This window comes from Aptenodytes patagonicus, chromosome 5, assembly GCF_965638725.1.
Source record: "Aptenodytes patagonicus chromosome 5, bAptPat1.pri.cur, whole genome shotgun sequence".
NCBI lineage: Eukaryota > Metazoa > Chordata > Aves > Sphenisciformes > Spheniscidae > Aptenodytes > Aptenodytes patagonicus.
The window spans coordinates 30,336,822-30,356,600 of record NC_134953.1 but is presented as its reverse complement, the minus strand read 5'-3'; the positions used below and the strand labels follow the sequence as shown (position 1 = coordinate 30,356,600).

General features: G+C 39.3%; 1 protein-coding gene across 2 annotated transcripts in view; it reads right to left on the bottom strand.

Annotated features, from left to right (window-relative positions):
- DOCK1 (dedicator of cytokinesis 1) overlaps positions 1–19,779 on the bottom strand; it is a 325,958-nt gene that overhangs the window by 291,063 nt on the left and 15,116 nt on the right. For both annotated transcript variants that reach the window (XM_076339221.1, XM_076339222.1), the window contains exons 2-5: positions 10,323–10,406; positions 4,332–4,372; positions 2,228–2,283; positions 580–676 (exon numbers count right to left, since the gene is read on the bottom strand). In XM_076339221.1, the coding sequence (XP_076195336.1) occupies positions 580–676; positions 2,228–2,283; positions 4,332–4,372; positions 10,323–10,406 (278 nt within the window). The remainder of the gene's footprint in view (positions 1–579; positions 677–2,227; positions 2,284–4,331; positions 4,373–10,322; positions 10,407–19,779) is intronic.

Below are 19,779 nucleotides of genomic sequence, written 5' to 3'. Positions count from 1 at the left end.
GAAAATAATCAGGCATGTAACTTAAGATCAGGATAAATTGGGAACAATCAACTTCAAGTACAATAATACTGAGAGGTAAAAGGCGTACACTGATGATTTTTCAAAGGTTTAAGTTTACACCCAAAAATTCAACATCAAATATTCAATTTTTTCATAACATAGATCAACAGCCTTAAGAACTGCCCTCAAGACCACTTTCTTCATTTCTTTAACACAATTGTCTACAGTTTTGGAAAAATCTTAAAAATCCAATGTATTCTGTATAATAGTGCCCCATGAAAAAGGGGTCATAACAGCTCAACAATTTGTCACTAGATCAAGGTAACACTCTGTAAAAACCCGACTCTGCACAAGAAATACATAGTATTTGAGAAAACACTCAAAAGAAACACTACTGAGATTTGTGCCTTAACATAGAAGATGCTAAATAGCTTTTCAGCACTTAAAAGTAGCCTTTAGAAACAGTAACAGAAGTGGAATTTCCGTAATAGTTCCTTCATGCTTCTCACTGCACCTTCATAGCATCATTCTTTTCACAATCTGTATAGTATTATAAATATTTTCCTAATTTATACTTACAACATATAATTGCCGCCATATTATAGACCATTCCCGCAGTGTAGTAGTAACCTCCTGAATCAAGGGAAGCTCATTGGGTATAACTGTTTCATGTTGTCTTAAGAGGAAGAGAAAAAGTTTGAATTAAGTAGTAGTTTTCAATAGGATGACAGAATCATTTCTAAGAAGGAACTGTTCATTTCCAAAACCAGTTCAATAACGACAAGATTGAAAATGACATCATGTACTGCAAATTTGTGTTAACAAAGAAAGTACCGTCGCATACAGAAGAAGCAGCGTACACGAGTACATCCCGCGACATAAAGGGTACTTCGGTGGGCTATGACTACGCTACTGAGCTCGTGCTTTTTTTTTTCCCCCCTTCTCTTTATTTCTATACTCACAAGATAACTATATCAATACATGCCTCACCATACCATTTATTATTGCGATACTGATTTTAGAAGAAGCAACCACGATGAATATATGCACAATATATGTACAATCTGCAATGCCATGATACGAATGTGTAATTTTTTTTTCAAAATATTGGTCTTGTAAAGAAAAATTAAGCATGCAAGTCATTACCATTAAGTTTCCGTATGACTTGTTTTAAAATTATGTGCCATGAAAGTAAAAAACAACAGCTAGATCTTTTAATATTTCAGAAGTAGGATACTTAAAGGCAGGTTTGTAATCAGCAAGAAAGATGTCATTATGCTGCAATCTCATGATTAGTAGTTTTATAATTTACATATTTCACAGTGTATAAAAATAAATCAGGCACAAAGGAATGAAACATTTTAATCCTATTTCACTCCATTTCATACCTGGCTAATTACTTATTAATTTCACTTCACATTTTTTCCTGGGATTTGGTTGGGGTTTTTTTCCTGTTTTTTAACTAAACTTTTGTATCAATGTTAGGAATTTTTACATGCATGTCCAGCAATGCTGATTTGATATATAAAGATCTGAACTTTAACAGCTGTTAAATAACAAAAACCAGCCCAAACTATTTAGTGTCACACACATCAGGCAAGGGAGCAGGAGAATCACAAAATGAACAATTCGACAGAACTTGGTAAGGCAGAAAACGATGCCTGAATAATGGCTTTCAGCGAGGAGTCCAGTCTACAAGATTTACTGAAGAGGGAATTAAGAAATTACTTAAATTTCATCTGCATAAAAGAAAGGTATCTCCTATCAAATGCCTCTTTTAATGTACCAGGCAGAAGCTGTAAGTCTCAAGGACTGTAAGATAAAAGAAGTTGGGAAAACTGAAATTAGAACTAAAGCGGGGGGGCAGGGAGTGGAGGAAGTTAATCTAAGTAATTATTAGTCTAGAGAGTAATAAAAGTTATAAAGAAAAACGGTAAATTATTAATTCTTCTGAAACATTTACATTAATACAGAGAAGGTTATGCTTTAGCTCAATTATATGACGATGTAGCTAAGGACAGTACTAGCCAGAAGCACCACTGATAACAGCGCCTTTGAACTTGAGGTGAGCTACCAATTTAAAATATTTTAAAAAAAAGAAACACACACATTTTCATCATCAGCTCCTTAACTAACTGGAAACAAGTGTAAGTTATCTGATAATACACGGAAATTATATCGATACAAATAAGAAAATGGATTTTCATTATTTTCAAATCAAACTTACCCTTTGCCTTCAACTATTGCTTCCTTAAGATGTATATAGGAGGCAGGAAATATGCCCTTTGAGAGGGAGGGAGAAGACAAAAAAATGTTTTAAATAACCAGTTGCACATAACATATAGTATCTATTACCTAAAAATATGCCAAGACACATTGCTGGGTCTGCAGAGCCATTCACATCCTCTTAAGCATCGGAGTAATTGTTTTGTGGTGTTTTGGGGTTTTTTTTAAATGTATATTTAAATTTTGTATTGCATGTCCTTTCAAGAAGGTGTTATTGTAACGTTAGCAAACACAGATTCAGGGTTTTAAATCTATCTTCACAATATTGAAGAAAACAGCAGAGAGACCCTGTCGTAAGTGGCCCTGCAAAGGGGTGTTTCCTCCCCCAGTTCAAGGTAGTTTGCCACGATTCTCCAGGTCCCTGGATGATTATATACAGATGCAAATTAAGACAGATTTCCTTCTGAAAGTGTGAAAGACAGATGATTTTCCATAGATCTACTCCAAAATGACATTTTGCCAGTGATCCAGGTCCGCTGCTTGCTTTTCCTCACGTCTAACCAAGCTTTCTTACCCTGCTATAAGATGCTGCTTCTGTTCCCAAAGTGTTTTCTCCAGTGTTTCCAGGGTTCCTGTTAAACACTGTTTGGGAACGGGCAGTATACTGGGCTGCCCTGCTGTGAAATAAATGGGCACATGCACACACAGAGTGCACACATCCTGCATTGCAACCGATAGTACACACACTATATATGACGTAGTGTCTTCTACCACCAACCTATCATTAGTGCTACAAGCCAAAACCCTCTACAACAGACAGTACTGCAAAAGGCCAGTACTGCTTTTCTGAAGAAATGTCCTAAATTAATCTCGAGATTCCAGAAATACAATAATAGTTTCAAAATAGCGTAAGCTCATATTAAAAAATAATTCAAGTCAAGCTGAGAAAATTAGTTCCTCCACCTCACCCTAGTAGTAGGGTGAGGTAGTAGTTCAGTTTTCTTACCATCTGGGAACACAAAAAAAAAGAAATTCTTAGAAAGCTACAGAAACTGGGGAGTGGGGGGTCTTTTAGTCCCAGTAAAAAAAAAAAAAAAAAAAAAAAACAAACCACTACATTTAGCAGCAGTCAGACAAATGCAGCAACACGTGGAATTAATTTAAGCCAAGAAGAATGCATAATTGCTTCTTAGGCTGTACAAGGCATGTTTGTGAAATACGGTTTGTAAGAAATTTAGTGTATTTCCAAAAAAAAGAAAATATCAAAATAGAATAGAAAAACCATAGAACCGGCCTGGTTAGGAAATGGGTGGGACGAACCACACAACTCAGCTCTGTACTTTTAGACATGCAGACGCAACTCAAAATGCACCTCTGTAGGCAAACATTACATTTTAAGTGTTTTACTTGAAGTGAAAAAAGAAGCAAAACCAGAAGTCATTTAATTCTTTTTAATTACTACTATAAAGTAAAATGCTAAAAAAATACAACACAATGTTATAAGCTGTATTCATGCTGTTTCCTTTCTTTTTATTTCAGAAAGGCTGGTATAAACAGCAGCCCTTTATGCACACTGAAAGCCTAACAACTAGCCAAAATTACACTGCAGAAGATTACTCCCCCTCTCGCAGCGAATGACTGAAAATCACAATGCAGATCTCCATATCACTTTCCAAGATGCAATTGCATTTTACAAGTAATACATTATTTAAGAGTCAGTGAAGCAAAGTGTCAGCCTCTAAACAGATCAACTAGAACATGAAGTCCTGAACTTTTTACTGAGGCAAAGGCTCTGGTACCCCAGTTACTGCAAAAAACAAGCCAATGCACATCAATCCATCTATAGCGACTGTACATACATATACCCTTAAATTGCAAAAATTAAATTGCAACTCAGCTTTTAGGCCTTGCTAAAACAAGTTTCAGTTAACTTGAAAAATTCACATTTACTACAGGTTGAGACTACACACCAGCAGTTATTAGAGAGCAGTGGACACATGGTGAATTGTTCCCATGCCTGAGATCTCCATTATAACAACACACCCAATGCCATAATACATCTCTGTCCAAGAGAAAAATGAGCAATCCACTCTGGCAACACTTACCTTCTTGGATTTTTTTCGTAGTGTATAACCTCTGTACCAACCTAGGAGGGAAAAAGCATTAAAAAGTTCATTAATGTCACCTAGCAGCTGTTCCTTCTCAGCTCAACAGCACCTTAACACGGTTTCTGATCACGCTTCACTCCTGCAAACATGCACACCCCACCTGAATTCAAATTCCCTACAGGATTAATATCCTGGCTAAAACAAGTCTTCTTGGAAACTATAAAAATCAGAGTTATAATGATCAAACTGATGGAGAAGACTACGTGACAGAGATGGCATTTTACATGATGCATTTAATTGTCATTAATTTCAATTATTATTTACCAATATAAACAAAACCAACTTAAGAGCATTAACTTCACAAAGACGTACTGTTTGACTAGTTTGATTTTACAACCTATTTAAGTTCCACAAATGCAAGTTTCCAAATGTAGATCAGCCGTTAGTTATCTCAGTGGAAAACAAGAATACTTTGGGATTTACAATTCACACACATATATATATAGATATTAAAATATATAGAGAGATATTAAAATATATATATAGATATATATACACAAATATAAAAGCAAGGAGCCCCACAGCCCTAATTCAGCACGAGGCAGCAAACACCCACCCCACAGCAGACTCAATGCCGCACGATTATTCAGCCTGTGCCATACTCCCAGGCAGGTGGCCATGCCTGGAAAACTGGGAGGTAATGTCTCATTTGCTGTGCCTCCAGTTCACGACACATCTGCAAGCAATCACCATTACAGCTTTTAGCGTTTCTCCAGCCATTCCACTTCAGTGCAACTGGATAACCAAAGCAAAAACAAAACCCTGCAAACTACAGTCATTTTGCCTCATGGAAGATAACGTGCCAGGGAAAGCAGAGGAGATCATCTGTGCATGCTGCCCCCAGTTCAGTGCTAGCTTGCTTGTACGCTTGCACTGGGGCTACTTTGTATTTCAGTTTGCCTGTGCCATGGCTCGCTCGCTCATTCCTGCTCAGCACCCCAGGGAACCTCCCAGGTGACCAGAGCTGCCCTCCGCAACTTTTGGAAGACTGAGTCTGGGTGCAATAGCACCCCCTCTAGCCCTCCCAACAGGGTTTTTGTACAGCAACGCATCCCTCTCCAGCGATCAACATGGGCAAGGATGGGGGGATCACAAAGCAGATGGGGGACACACACACACACACACACACACACACCCCTACAGTCCCATTCCTGATAACAACTAGGGCAGGAAGAAAGTTCAAGACAACGAAACACATGCTGATAAATTAGTTATCTACACTCTGGGACTAGAAATACAAATTCAAGTCTCAAGCACAAGATTTTTCAGTCTGCTCTCCAGTAGCAAAGGGTAAAATGATTCATCATCTTCACACTGCATCAGAAGCCTATCCTCTGTGATCACTTGGGAATAGTTAGTGCTATCTTTAATCTGGTGCCTACAACCATCACAGTTAGCTTCCCTACAGAGACTGCAACGGCCTCACATCTTGCGTTTCCATTGCTTTCAGCGAGTATCAGCAAAAACTGTCGATGAAACAACCATGCACAGTTTCTGGCTCAGGTGCAAAAAGGGCAAAGCATTTCTGCTAGCACTTACTCCACTGGCTGAAATCTGTGCATAGACATGCAGAGATTTCAATCCTATTAAAGAATTAAATTCCCTTAGTTTTGAAGTTCTGGAGTCTAAACTGACAAGCACTGTAACTCTGATCAAATGCACTGTACAAACTAAAGAACATACAACCATATTATCTCTGCCACCTCGCTTCTCCCATCCCATCTTCCATGCTGTCTGACTCAGGACATCGCACTCCACCTGCAGATTAAAAAGCTAAGTAGCAAAGACAGCTCCTCACCGCTGAACCTCTGCTCTCTGAAGCTTTGCAGCAAGCAGTAAGAGCTACAAGAGACTGCAGATAAGAAAGCAGCTGAAATCTGCCCTGGAGAACTGGTTACACTCCCGCTCGTCCCAGAGGTCCTAATGTGGCCAGGCAAGTCCAACCAGGCTATTCACTGGCAGCCACCACCTAAATGTTCTTCTTGCTGGGTATCAAGCCTGTAGCTATGCAAGGGGGAGCCAAATTTTCAAAGAGAGCTAAACTCTCACTGATTCAACTGCAGGCACTGAATCTTGCTGTGAACGCGCTCGTATAAGGGCAATGTAATTTAAATACATGAAGTCATCTCTAAAACAGAGTCATACCCAAAACATAAAGACTATTCAGTTTCTTAGTTCTCCACCTGTAGGATGAGGGTAGTTCTTCTCCACATGCAGGCACTACAAAAGTGACCAAGTCTCTCACAAACATGAATTAAAGTAATTAAGATCACAAAATTGTGATTTTTCTTCAATACATAATAAATAAGGTGTGTTGTCAGACACTGGACAAGGGAAAAACAAGTATAGTATAGCTGCTGTTTTAGGTGAGTGAGATCTAGTCCTCCACGCTAAAAAAAAAGCAAGGGGTAGAGGGTTGCATGAGTGTGTGTGCTTGTTAATGACATTAATAAGGTAATGCACCTATCAAGGCTTGATAGGTATCAAGCATCTGCAGCCCTGCCTAACTTTAACTCTTGATTTTGTAACCTCAGCAGTTTTGGAGATCATGAAAAAAAATGAATGAGAAACCCAAAGCCTCAGGGCAGAGAGGGCAAATAGCTGATGTCAAACACTTCCCTGGAGCACACAGCACAGAGCTCCAGATCCTTCTCACTCTATTCATGGCCAATTCAGTTTCAGACAAAATGCCAGTGAGAGGAAAACAGACTGATGCCATAAATATTTTTCTGAAGTGACCTGGGCTTTTAAGTGGCTTACTGATGTGTTACAGGGTTTCTAGCCTCTCCCTTAACAAATACTATGGGATATAACGGCTGGAAATACGCATCCACGTAAATGCCCAACTAAGAAAAGGGACCAGTGAAATATTTGTGTGTCTGTTAAAGCTGAAGAAGACACTCAAAGGGAAAAATCTGCTGTTTTTTCTCTTGAATGATGCACCTACATCAGTACTACACAGTTACTACACAGTTACGCAGATAAGGTATTTGCTAAATTAAAAAAAAAAAAAAAAAAGAAAAAAAGCTGCAACCAACAACTAAACATTCCCACAGTATCAGGAATAACTTATTTGAAAATACTCATTTGGGAACCCAAACTCCCTTCCCATAGCACCACTAGAAATGAACTACTGTTCAAACACGCAAGCTTGGTTTTGAGGCTTATTTACTGTTTTATTTAATAGCTATTCACCTTAATAAGCCACACTGATTGATCGTAAGTTCCGTTTGCCCATTCCATCAAATAATGTAAAAAAACAGAATTAAGTAAATAAAGATCAGGCAACTACTAATTCAGAATGTGGCAAATATTTGTTCTGGGATATCTGATACAATCCTTGCAAGACAAAGGATATTTCTGAAGTCCAATGGCTGTGCTGTTTGGCTCTTCTTGTAAAGCTTACATTAGAAGGGGTGTGAGGAAGTTTTTTTAACTGAAAAATAAAATTGTCTGCAATTCTACCTGAAAGAAAAAATATTAATTTGACTTTCAAGATCAATTATTCTAGAAAGTAGCTTTTAAACATTGAGATTTAACAGTGAAATGTGCACATTCATTTCCAACCTCATAACTCCTATAAAAATATAGGCCGTTTGCAACAAGCGTACAGCTTTACAGGATGTGCATGCTGAATTCTTTGTACAAACTTTTTCCTGCATTTCAGAGGGAAAAAAAAAAATTTCTTTGACTAAAATTTAGAAGATTAAAATGTTTTAGTACTAAAATCAAATTCCAAAATAAGTTCTACACATAGGTACAAAAATAAATAATAGTTTAAACACATAAGCAAAGTCCATCTTAGCAATCCATTCCAGTACATGGTAGCAACATGATATCCCATAGAAACCTGCCTGTCCTTAAAACAGGTCTTCTAGACTACGCATATGAGACCCAGCCCTCCCGACTTCTCAGCCTCTTTCATCTGCAGAGGGAAGACCAACTGAGCTTATTTACCATAAGCTTTTCTTGACAACAAAGCAGATTCAGAGGGAAAACCAAAAAAAAAAAACCACAACAAAAAAACACAACTACAATCTACCACTTCAAAGCCCATGAACACATACAAGTCTTCAAAACTACCCCTAACTTAAGAATTATTGCAGAAAACTATTTCAAAATAGTAACAATTCTACAGTAGGATGCCAAGAGCACAATGCATAATACAGCAGATATCAATGAAAGAAGCCTTTTTTTTTTTCCTCACAATCAGGGAAATAGGGAAAAGGGGTAGAGCTTTGAGAAGCAGAATCACAGATCCTCAGCAAAAAAAACATTACTGACTCTTCAAATTACTTTTCTGTCCCATGCTTGTATTATTAGAGGGCTTTTCTTCAGACTGGCCCATCCCACCGCAGCCTGACACAACCCTGACACAGCAGGACTGATGGCAGGGAAGTTCCCAGATGCACACCTGGACGTTAGCACAGATGGTACGAAACCTCCTGTGGCACAATCTACAAAAATTTTGTACAGAGGAACTTGGAGATCAAAAAGCTCAAATAATTACCTAATAACAGCAGCTCTGTGAACAAGAGAGATAAGAATTATGGCATCTAGTTTCCCATCACAGCAGGTACATAATGAGTAATCATTGTATAAAATGTTTGGAAGAACATTAACTTATTTGCATTTCTTTTAACATGAACTCATCCCATGTGCTTGAAGCCTAACAATCATGAGAGTGTGAAGGTCTTTCTATTATTCAAGTGTAGGGGAAAAGTGAGTCATCTCCACTGTCCCACTTAGTTGGCAGCAGTCATCATTTGATATGGTTTCACACACCCTATTCAGGATTCAGTTTCTCCCACATTCATTAAATAAATCTATTTATATATAAAAGTACAAAGCTGTACAATATTTAAATCATTCAATTTGCATTATTAGATTTTTATTAAAGCATATAATGTCAGATAACGGAAAGATTACTTTGCTTAGAGTCAAACTTGGCATCGCAGCGGCAAGCTGAACTCTGTAAGAAAATGCCAGCCTAGGAACAATGAGAAATTCATTTGCACAGTGATGAGTAGAGCTTGTTACTTTTGTTGAAATAGCATTGTTTGTTTTAGTAAATATAACAATAAAAAAATCCTGTTGAGCCAATATCTAAAACAAATTTATCATACAGATGTACCAAGAGATCAATGTCTAGAGAAACAAATTAAATCAATATATTAAAGTAAATCACATTTCCACAAGACAAAAACTGTTACAGTATTTTAAACTAACACAGTTTAGTTTCATGTTACTTATACCTTTCCAAACTGCAGCATGCCATAAAATTTCAAGTCAAGGATATAATAAGAGTGCTGTATTTTGCTTGGCTCAGTACTGGATCAAGCAAGAGCTAAAAAGCGTTAGGACAATTTTTACATCTGTTGATTATCAAACTCAGCATTCAAATTCCTTTTACATGGATCAAGGAGGAAAGATTTTGGTACATGTAATGTTTCTACAGCTTCATATCAAAACAAACAAACAAACCATCTGAAAAGCCTGAAATCAGTCCATGGCACTGTAACACATGTACCCATCTTACAAGAGACATAAATAATTTAGGTGACTTTGAAATTCAGATTGAACTTCTTTTAGCAGCGGGCTCTTTTGCATTACCCGAGGGTATCCAAAAAGCATCTATCATTTCTCTAACGTAGGGTAGATGCTACAATTGATCCATACAAATAAAGCTGTGTGAACATCCATCTTCCATAAAAAAGGAAATGGTTATTCACCAGGTATCGACTACATGCGTCTTCATTCACATCTAGCATTGTCTTAATTCTGTGTTCATTAGAAATAATCTGTTTTGTCCTTTAGCAAGAAAGTCAGTAATTCATCACCTGATAACATGAGAAGAAAAACTTCACAAACAGAAAAGCAATGTAATTGCAAAAACAATGTTTTTAAATGCAACTTTTGCCAGCTTACCTTCATATGTTTCTAATATGTGCACAGTGTCACCTATTTGTAAGGAAAGTTCATCCGGTCCCCTTGCGTCGTAGTTGTAGAGAGCTAGACAGAAGAAACACTGCTATTAGCACATGCAAGACAACATAACTTCCAGGATTTTTTTCTCTCCACATAATTTTTTTTATTACTCATTGTTGCTATTCTCAACCTTTTGGAAAGGATTTTGTAAAAAAAAAAATAAAAAAATAAAAAAAAAATGTAAAAATTTGGCCAAGTCCTTTAATCCATTAATATTTCCCCTTGTAACAAATCTCAGAAAGCCACAAGTCCACTTTCTAAAGATAGTCCCTCACTCTATTTATAATGCTTTACTTCTTCATAACAATACATTCAATTAATTTTTTTGTTGTACTTGCCTGTCTTCCAGCACTTGGTGTCAATTTTATGCAGCTCTAATGAACCGCACTGTCTTCCACTGTCAGCTCAACACACAGAAAACCTACAAAGTGTCTTTAGAAAACTCAAAATACCACCAATAATATTAAAGAATGATTTCTCAGTCACTTTATTAATTTAGTGCATGCATGCATACTATACTTAAAAACAACATGATTTCAGAATTCCTGAGTGCCAGAGGTAACTGCATCAACCCACTGTATTCATGGGAGAGACTAGTCCTATCCCCCATTTTATAGTATTATAATCAAGTTATCATACTTTACTCATTAGCAAGCCCTGACAGTATCCACAACCTGCACCACCACAACCTGCAAATTTACCAAATGCATTTGTTTTCACAAATATTTCTGAGTGGCTCCAGTCACAAGCAGGGTGAAGAATGACAACAAAGTGAAAACCGATTCCTTTTCCAGTGCTGAATTCAGAAAAAGCCTGCAGTCCTACCATAAGCAGCAAGAGGCACAATGTGAGAGACATGTGAAGGACACAGTTGGTGTCACTACTGGAGACCTAAAGCAGGACAGAAAGGATTCTGGACTGAGGGAAACTCAGATTTGTTTACATGCACCTAAATAGCAAACCTTGCAGCTGTGTACATTCCAAAAGTGACTTCATTTCTAGGTCATGAGTTCCAGCTCAACCCTTGGAGGAGAGTCTGCTCATCACCGCCCCCCAGACCGGTGGTCAGCCTCCACCCATGCCTACCCACATTAATCTTCCTTGAAGGAGCACTGGATGAACGCCTTCAGCCGACAATGAAGTTAACTGCAAAAAGTGTTGCTGGAAGCAGCTCCTGCCTCATGGCCACCGACCCGCAGGCTCCCCGTGCTCAGCCAGACTTCACTCCTGGCCAGGGAGTAACTTTGGAGAGAACAAAAATTGGTTTGCTCTGAAAAAACACTAGCAAAGTATATACTACCAGAGATAATTCAAATGGGAAAGATGCATTACCCCATTCACCAATGAAATGGCATCATAACCAATAAATAGAAACCATGGGGATGGGTTGGTTTTTAAAGAACTGGCTGATAAGAAAGCAGAATTTTTGAGAACTGCCAGCTTCAGAAGATAATAAACTACAACAAAAAAAAAAATTCAAAGACCACTCCTCCCTACCCTTCCCCCCAAAAAATCTGGAAACTCTGAGCACTGCTATTAGCAATGCCCAAAAGAACACAGAAAATTTGTCTGACAAATACGCTGCAAACAAGGTTTGGTTGGAAAAAATATTAATAATCTGAAAAACAAAACAGTTATGACTCCTAAAGCTAGATTTTAACGTTTCTCATGGAGCAAACTCTCTGTAAGAAACAAAATCTTCCAATACCAAGTAGGTCCTTGTGACCGAAGGCAGTGACCCTAGTATTTCACAAGACTGAAGTTAATGAACTATACTCAAGGTGGACCCGTGAAAGTTTCTGCACAGTTCTGCAACTGCAGTCACTCCCTCCAATGAGGTTACCAAGTTTAAAGGCCTTTTATACACTATTCTTAACAACTAATGAAATGGCAAAAGTAGTCTTCCTCCTTCACCATGAGGAGCTACGTACTTCTCGTCTTCATATTTCCAGTACATAAAGGGCTGTGCTGCTCTGAGCACAGACCTCCTCTTTACAGTGACAGCCTCCAGAATATAATGTCAAAGGATAGCTTTTTAAAAATACCTGAGAATCAAAATTTCTTATTATTTGTCATAACTCTTCGGGGAGTGAAAGCATTTTTGGAATATGATAGCTACCTCAAAACTTTCTACCACCCCCCAGATAACCACTTGCTTTTCTTTCTACATTAGTTTCCAGGGATGCGGTTGGTGTGCAGCATCGGTCAGAAGTGTTCCAGTGGGACTCTAATATTATTATTGGAACAGAAAGAACTGGATAAGTTAAGTGTAGCTGAGACCAGCCCTCCCCTTCTCGCAGGAAATCTTCACAGATGTTCAGACCGAAAGAGTTCACAGGACATTAACGACACGTGCTGTGCCCGTTACAGGTCACAAAGCACTTCCAGAAAAACCTCAAAACCTACAGCAAAAGGCCAAAAGCTGCAGTTACAAAGGCAATGAGACATTGGAACCAGGAAGCACCCTCACTTACCTGCCCAATTTTCTCCTATTCTCAAGGGTTCCTAAGAAGCAGGCTAGAGCCTGTATCACACAGAAGATCAACAACATAAATTACATCTGTAAGAATTGGTAACTGGAGAAAAATTCTTTCTTGGTCTCAAATCTGATAATCGGTTTAGCCCCAAGTGCGAAAGCAGGAAACATCCAAGCAGGCACATGAGAAGGTCTAATCCCACCACGAGGACGGGACATGGTGCCTGGTGCTGCCTCCAACCATGGGCACAACTTCATTTTCAACCTCCAGGAGTTACTATTTATTCTCTCCAGAATTTATTGAATTCCAGTTTACAATGCTAACAACAACGAATTTAAATGAAGGCTTTAGAAAGTGATAGTTTTATTGACATCAAGCCAAGCTAGCTACTCCTGTTTCAATGTTTTTGTTAACTTTCTCATTATTCAAGAGAAATAAACCCTCCCTCCTAGGTATCTGGCGCAGAATATTTCAAAGCCATAATTGCTATTCTGCAGGAGAAGAGGGGTTTGTGAAAAACACATTAACAAAAATTAACATTTTGAACTGCTCTGAGCAGAGGGATGTTAATGATGGTGAATACAAGGCACATGGGACACTCTGCTCGATAACGCTCATCAGAAATGTTTTCAGTTAAGTTTTTGCACGTACCAGGGAAGACAAAGTTACACAGTCAATACTAACTCCTCCAAACTTGTGTGGCTGGAGTTCAACACCTAACTCCATCTTTCGGGTCTTCATTTAGATCTCTTGAACACTCACAGCTGTCACTAGAGTCGAGAGGACCTGTGAGCGCTCAACACGTCCAAAAATGAATCCAACTCAAGTATTCCATCTTCTGGACCTCAACAAGCAATCTCACTGCCTCGTACCAGACATCCCAGTCAGGAAAAATTCACATTATGACAGATTAAAAACAGTCCTGTACTCAATTCACCCTTCAGCTAAGAATTTCTCAAACATTTAAACGGAATAACACTGAGGATCAAAGGCAGCTATGAATAAAAGACATGAAAATTTATATCCACAAGTGCTAACTGGTATCTATCATAACAAGGAGGGTCACATAACAGGAGCTTCACTGTAGTGACCAATTCTTTCAACAGAAGATGACAAACAGCCATCAAGTGGTAATTACAGCCCACGACAGCTCCCACTGACCTGAACTGAGTGAGGAGCAATGGCCATGGAAGGAAGATTTATCTTTAAAAATATGTATGTGTGAAAAATATGTCTACAAACAAAAAACAACAACAACAACAACAAAAAAATCACATTTTTGGCGTGCAGCAGCATTGACAGATCATGAAGCAAAATAACTATAAAGTGCATTCCACCCCTGTGATTACAAAACAAGGTTGAACTACACTGCATACTCCTATGTAAGCTAGCAGATAATTCCCTCTCAGGGTAAATTTTTATGTAGAGTGACATAAAAAGATGTTATGACAGATAAAATGTTTGATTGGATCAAACAACAAGGCTTTAATTAAAGGAAAAGACAACATTTGGAGGAATAAAGCATGAAACTGGTATGCTTATATTTTGTCTGATCAACTGTATTCTGAGTCACCATATAAAATATTTAAAAGCCTGAAGCATAACTTCCTTTTTTTTTTTTTTTTTTTACTGAAATAAGTTTTGCTTTATTTGGAAAATCCAGTTCTCAGTGTAACAGATTTTTAGCTTGAAGAGCTCTAAGCTAAACGAAGCATTAGGAATATTTACACCAGCTAACGTTAGGCCTCCCCATTGTGCTTGAATTGTGAATCAAGGCTTACTGTTTTGGCAAAGAAGTTACGCAGCCACGTAAGTTAGAAAAACCTTTGTCATACAATTCACAAGCAAGGTAAGGAGCATGGTTACTTAAGCATCAAAAGATTTATGACTAAGACCTAGCCAGTGCAAGTTAACACTAATACAGCATCCTGATGTTCTTCATCCATGCACAGATTTATTATTTTTTTTCTCCTCTCTGAAGAGGCACAGCTAAGCTTCTCTATTGCAACAGAATACTCTCATCCCTTATCATTTAGAAGAATGCTATTTACACTGCGTTTTCTCCTTAAGGGATACATCTGTGATAGAGGCAACTTAAGAGACCATGCAGAAAAGATACCAAAGTCACTGGAGCTCAGGAAAGATGCTGCTTTCTGAGCTACAAACGCACTGCCTTTCCACAGAAGGAATAAAGGAGTTAGTTCAGACACTCGCAACCCAGCACCACTTCCCTCAGCTGGGGCTATAGTCTGCACCATAGATGAAGTATCAGGTTCATACAGCCCAGTATATGGCAATCAGCTCTAAATGAGCAAAGTCGTCACCTGTAAAGGTGACTTCCTTCCAGGAGAAGATGACTGCTCTCCCTGCAGAAGACCCCTGAGAAGATAAAGGGGGTAGTTGCTCCCTGATGTCTCTGGCATGAGCTATGCACCTCTGTTGTGGTTTAACCCGGCAGGCGGCTAAACACCACACAGCCATTTGCTCATTCCCCCACCCGCAGTGGGATGGGGGAGAGAATTGGGGGGGGAAAAAAAAAAAAAGTAAAATTCGTGGGTTGAGATAAAGACAGTTTAATAGGACAGAAAAGGAAGGGAAAATAATAATACTAATAATGATAAAAGAATACACAAATCAAGTGATGCACAATGCAATTGCTCACCACCCGCCAACCAATGCCCAGCCAGTTCCCGAGCAGCAGTCACCCCTCCCCCGGCCAACTCCCCCCGGTTTATATACTGAGCATGACGTCGTATGGTATGGAATAGCCCTTTGGCCAGTCTGGGTCAGCTGTCCTGGCTCCTGGCCCCCTCCCAGCTTCTCGCTGGCAGGGCATGAGAAGCTGAAAAGTCCTTGACTAGTGTAAGCACTATTTAGCAACAACTAAAACATCAGTGTGTTATCAGTATTATTCTCATCCTAAATCCAAAACACAGCACTGTATCAGCTACTAGGAAGAAAATTAACTCTATCCCAGCCGAAACCAGGACAACCTCCCAGACACCTGCATCTGACCAACATTTTCTAATCACAAGGTTAGGCTGCTGAAGAGATGAAGAAAATGACCACAACATTTTCTCAAAGGTGTGGACAAAGAAATGAAAAACTTTATTTTCCAGTTCTAAGCATCATTAACTATGACTGATTTAATCCAGAGCTGTGGGGGCCTATTATATTTGCAAAATCACACCTGTAGACCATATTTCCTTGACAACCATGTTACGGGTACACTTGCACTGGCTTCCAAACAGACCATTTCAGGTGCAGCTTTATATCTACCCTGCTTATAAAAACTGAAGTAAACCAAAACTCTCCATGATAGGGAAAGCAACTCATAATTTTAGGGGACATGTTGCTGAGGAATAAAGAATAGTTATGGCTCTTGAGATCTGCACCGAACAAAGCCAGCAGCATATGGATTTAGTATGCCTGTTAGTTGAGGTGGAGTTAGCTGACATGAAGGCTGAAGAGCATCCAGCAAATGTGTCAGTGAACTTTGGGTTTCAGCTCTGAGATGTAATGAGCAGAACCAGGATGGCAAAAGAGAAAACACAAAGAACAAAGTCACAGCGACAAAACCATTCTGAAACTCTCATTCCCACGTCACAGGACAGAAGGTTTCAGCACCACCAAAGATACTTCTCCTCATCAGCTGTGCTTTCAGCTGAGCGACCCTCTGGGTAAAGGCTCTCCCTGCTCCCCTCCTCCTCCCACCGCAGCCACAAAGCACATCTACACAAAAGTACTGAAGTGCCAAAAGCAAAGGATTAGCGTGGGCATAGAAAGAGCAATTTTTTCAACTCCAGGAGTTGATAAAGAAAGGAACAATGAATAGGGCATTACAGTAATTGCACTAAAAACCCATTTACTGCTAAAGAATACAAAACAAACACCTCTACAGAACTGCACTCATTAATCTGCGTGCATTAGAAAAATGAGGAGTGAAACACTAGAAGAATTAAAGTGAGGTGGCAGAGGGGAAAAGGGGGAAAAGCAAACAAACGTAACATCAATATATACTGAAAAAGCTTTTCTCTGACTGTGTGAAAGCTGAGATATCTTAAGATACCATAAAAATGTTACAGAATAATATTCTCTGGAATTACTTTGCATTAAAGGCCATATTAATTGTTCCACACTCCTAAAAGAAAGCAAACTACATTTAACACATTGTCAGCTTTATTTTATGCTCTTTTAAAAAAAATCCCAAAATCATAATTGTGCTTTTTCCATAAAAGCAGACTGAAACCACAGAGGTGAGAGCAGTGTCTCTTGTAGATCCTTTAGTATTAAAAATAAAAGAAACCTGATGGTTTTCCTCCTATTTTCTCTGAAAGCAAAGTGGTTGACTTCAGTATTAGACTCTTTAGTCCTCTGCTACTTACCCGGACAATTTTCCAATTTTTACAGCTCACGCTAATGGAGAAGGAAGAAGAAAAAAGATGGGTACAAGTCAAGAGTTGCACCTAAGATTTGTTAAAGACTATTATTTCATGTGTGTATTAACTGAGGGTAGGTCTTCCCGCCTTACTGAAGTCACCCTGTATTTTGTCATTCCTGGTCTCACCAAGTTCAGATCACGGTTCTCTCTCAATATTCCAGTTATTTTGTCATTCAAACATTCACAAAAGATGAACTTCCTAAAGAGAGGAAAAGTCTGAAGAAATTCTTAGACTTGAAGAGTTACCACCAAGCTAACAAAGAAAATACAGCTCATGGTTCCTCCTCCCCAGTAATGCACTACATCTTACTGATTAAATCCATGAACGTGACTTTTACCACAGATATCTCTCCAGCAGGACTAGACTAAATCCAGCAAATTTTAAGTATATGGTAAGGATTTACTCTCATTTTCCCTTACAAAGGCGAGACCATTCCTTTTCCCCCCCTTCCACCTGAGCAGCAAATTCCGGGGGGGGGGGGGGGGGGGGGGGGGGTGGGAATAAAAATGGTTCATCTGGAAACTCTATTCCCACGCGAGCCCAGGAGCACTGCCTCTACTTCATGAACTACACAGGACACCTGCCAAGGGTTGGAGAATCCTGAATCTGGACTCTGGCACCCCTCAAACTGAAATCTCTGCAATGACAGCCTGCCTTCCCTCCTCCCAAGTGAGGACGCAAAACACTCCAAAGGCAACTAGTAAAGGTACACAGGAATAAATTCTGTATTTAGAGGAGAACCTAAGCACAGGTGCAGCACCAACTGTCGGTTGAGCACAGGTTAGAAAGAGCAAAGGGCAACCCAGGCCTCTATAAACATAACTAGACACGTCAGGTTTTATAACAGATGGCAACACAAGGGAGCAATATGTTTTGCAACACATCTGGTGTCTTATCACTACCCAACATGAATTAATAAGCTGAGGAAACTTCATAAATCCAGAGCAATCCTCAAACTCAAGTCTTGTCGCCTTCCAGAAGTGCAACTACCCTGTTGCCGCATCCTGTGAGCAGAGCTCAAGTAGGAGAGAACAAAATGTACACTTGTTCTTTCTGCACTAATAAAAAAAATTAAAGAGTTCTGGACCCATCCAAGGTTTCCAAGAACCAAGTTCAGGTTCTGCTTTTCCTCCTCCCCCCTTTTAAGCCAGATACTTCATTAGCTCCCTAAAAATAAAGTAAGATGCCAACTCACTCTTTTAACAACTTTCTCCCTCCTCCTTCTTGTGACTTAATCTGTATTCAGAGTACTTTACCACTAAGTACTAAGGGTATAAAGCTAAAACTAGTGTTTAAAAAAAAGATATCATTATTGACTGCAACGGCATTAATAATGTGCCATAATGCACAGCTAACAAGAAGCACAATCAAGAACATTCAAATTGATTTTTAATATTAAAAAGTCCATTAACTGAAACACATTGTATGCAAGAAGCAATCATACCACCCCAAGCTCTTAACACTGGCTTCTGCAGAAGAAGCAAGATGCTGATTTAGATGAACAGAAAACATTATTTAGAGGCAGATGTCTTGGCATCTGTCTTCTGATAACACAGAATCACAAAGCAAGTGAGTTTTGATGTTCCCATGAATTTCCTGCATTTCACTGGAGGACACTAAGAAGTGGTAACTCGGCTCTTGCTATGGTGGGTCTACAGGTAGCATCCTTAAAGAAGGCAAAGACAGCATTTGAGCCTGCACTATGCTTACCATCGTGTATCTGAAGAAAGGACTTCTGTGCTTTTAATTAACTGAAATTCAAAACAGCCTCTACCTGAAGTCTTTGCAAAACTTGCAAAAGCTTCAATATTGCTATGCATAAAATGCATCAAGGTATCTGCTGGGCATGAGAAGGAAGGCAGGCAAAGAGTTAAACGCTGGAGGGGAGGAGGAACTAGTTCAGCTTATGGTCAATGCCGGCAGAGGATCAAATGTGTATGAACTGGTCATGAGTCAATGTCAGGCCATATCATTAAATGGAGGTTCCCCAAGAGATGATAAGTGATGAAGCTGGCAATGCCGCAGCTCCACACTCATTCCTGGCTGATGTGTCAAGAGCTGCGCATCCCTGTCCCTTCCCTTGCACCAGCGCTGCTGCCCACCTCATCCCTCAGCCAACAGTTGCAAGGAGTTCAGCCTGCTCAAAACCGCAGCGCTTTTTCTGTGATAGCTCCATCAGTAACTCAGAGCAATTGGGGAACACCAGCAATGGCAGAACAGTGTGGCCAAGCACGGGAGGGCAACAGCATCAACTTCAACCAACACCGACTACAGCCTTAGGAGAAGGTCCTAAATAGAGCAGTGCAGTTCAAAACTGTCCTGCCAAACATAGAAGCAGGTGCAAACATCCCCAAACACAACAAGCTCAATCTTAAAACCAGCTTATAAAAGGGTCTATATTAGAGTCATGTGCACAACACAGGCAAACCCTGAAGTCCCTCCCAATCCAGTGCTCCAGGCTAAAACAGCACAAATTAC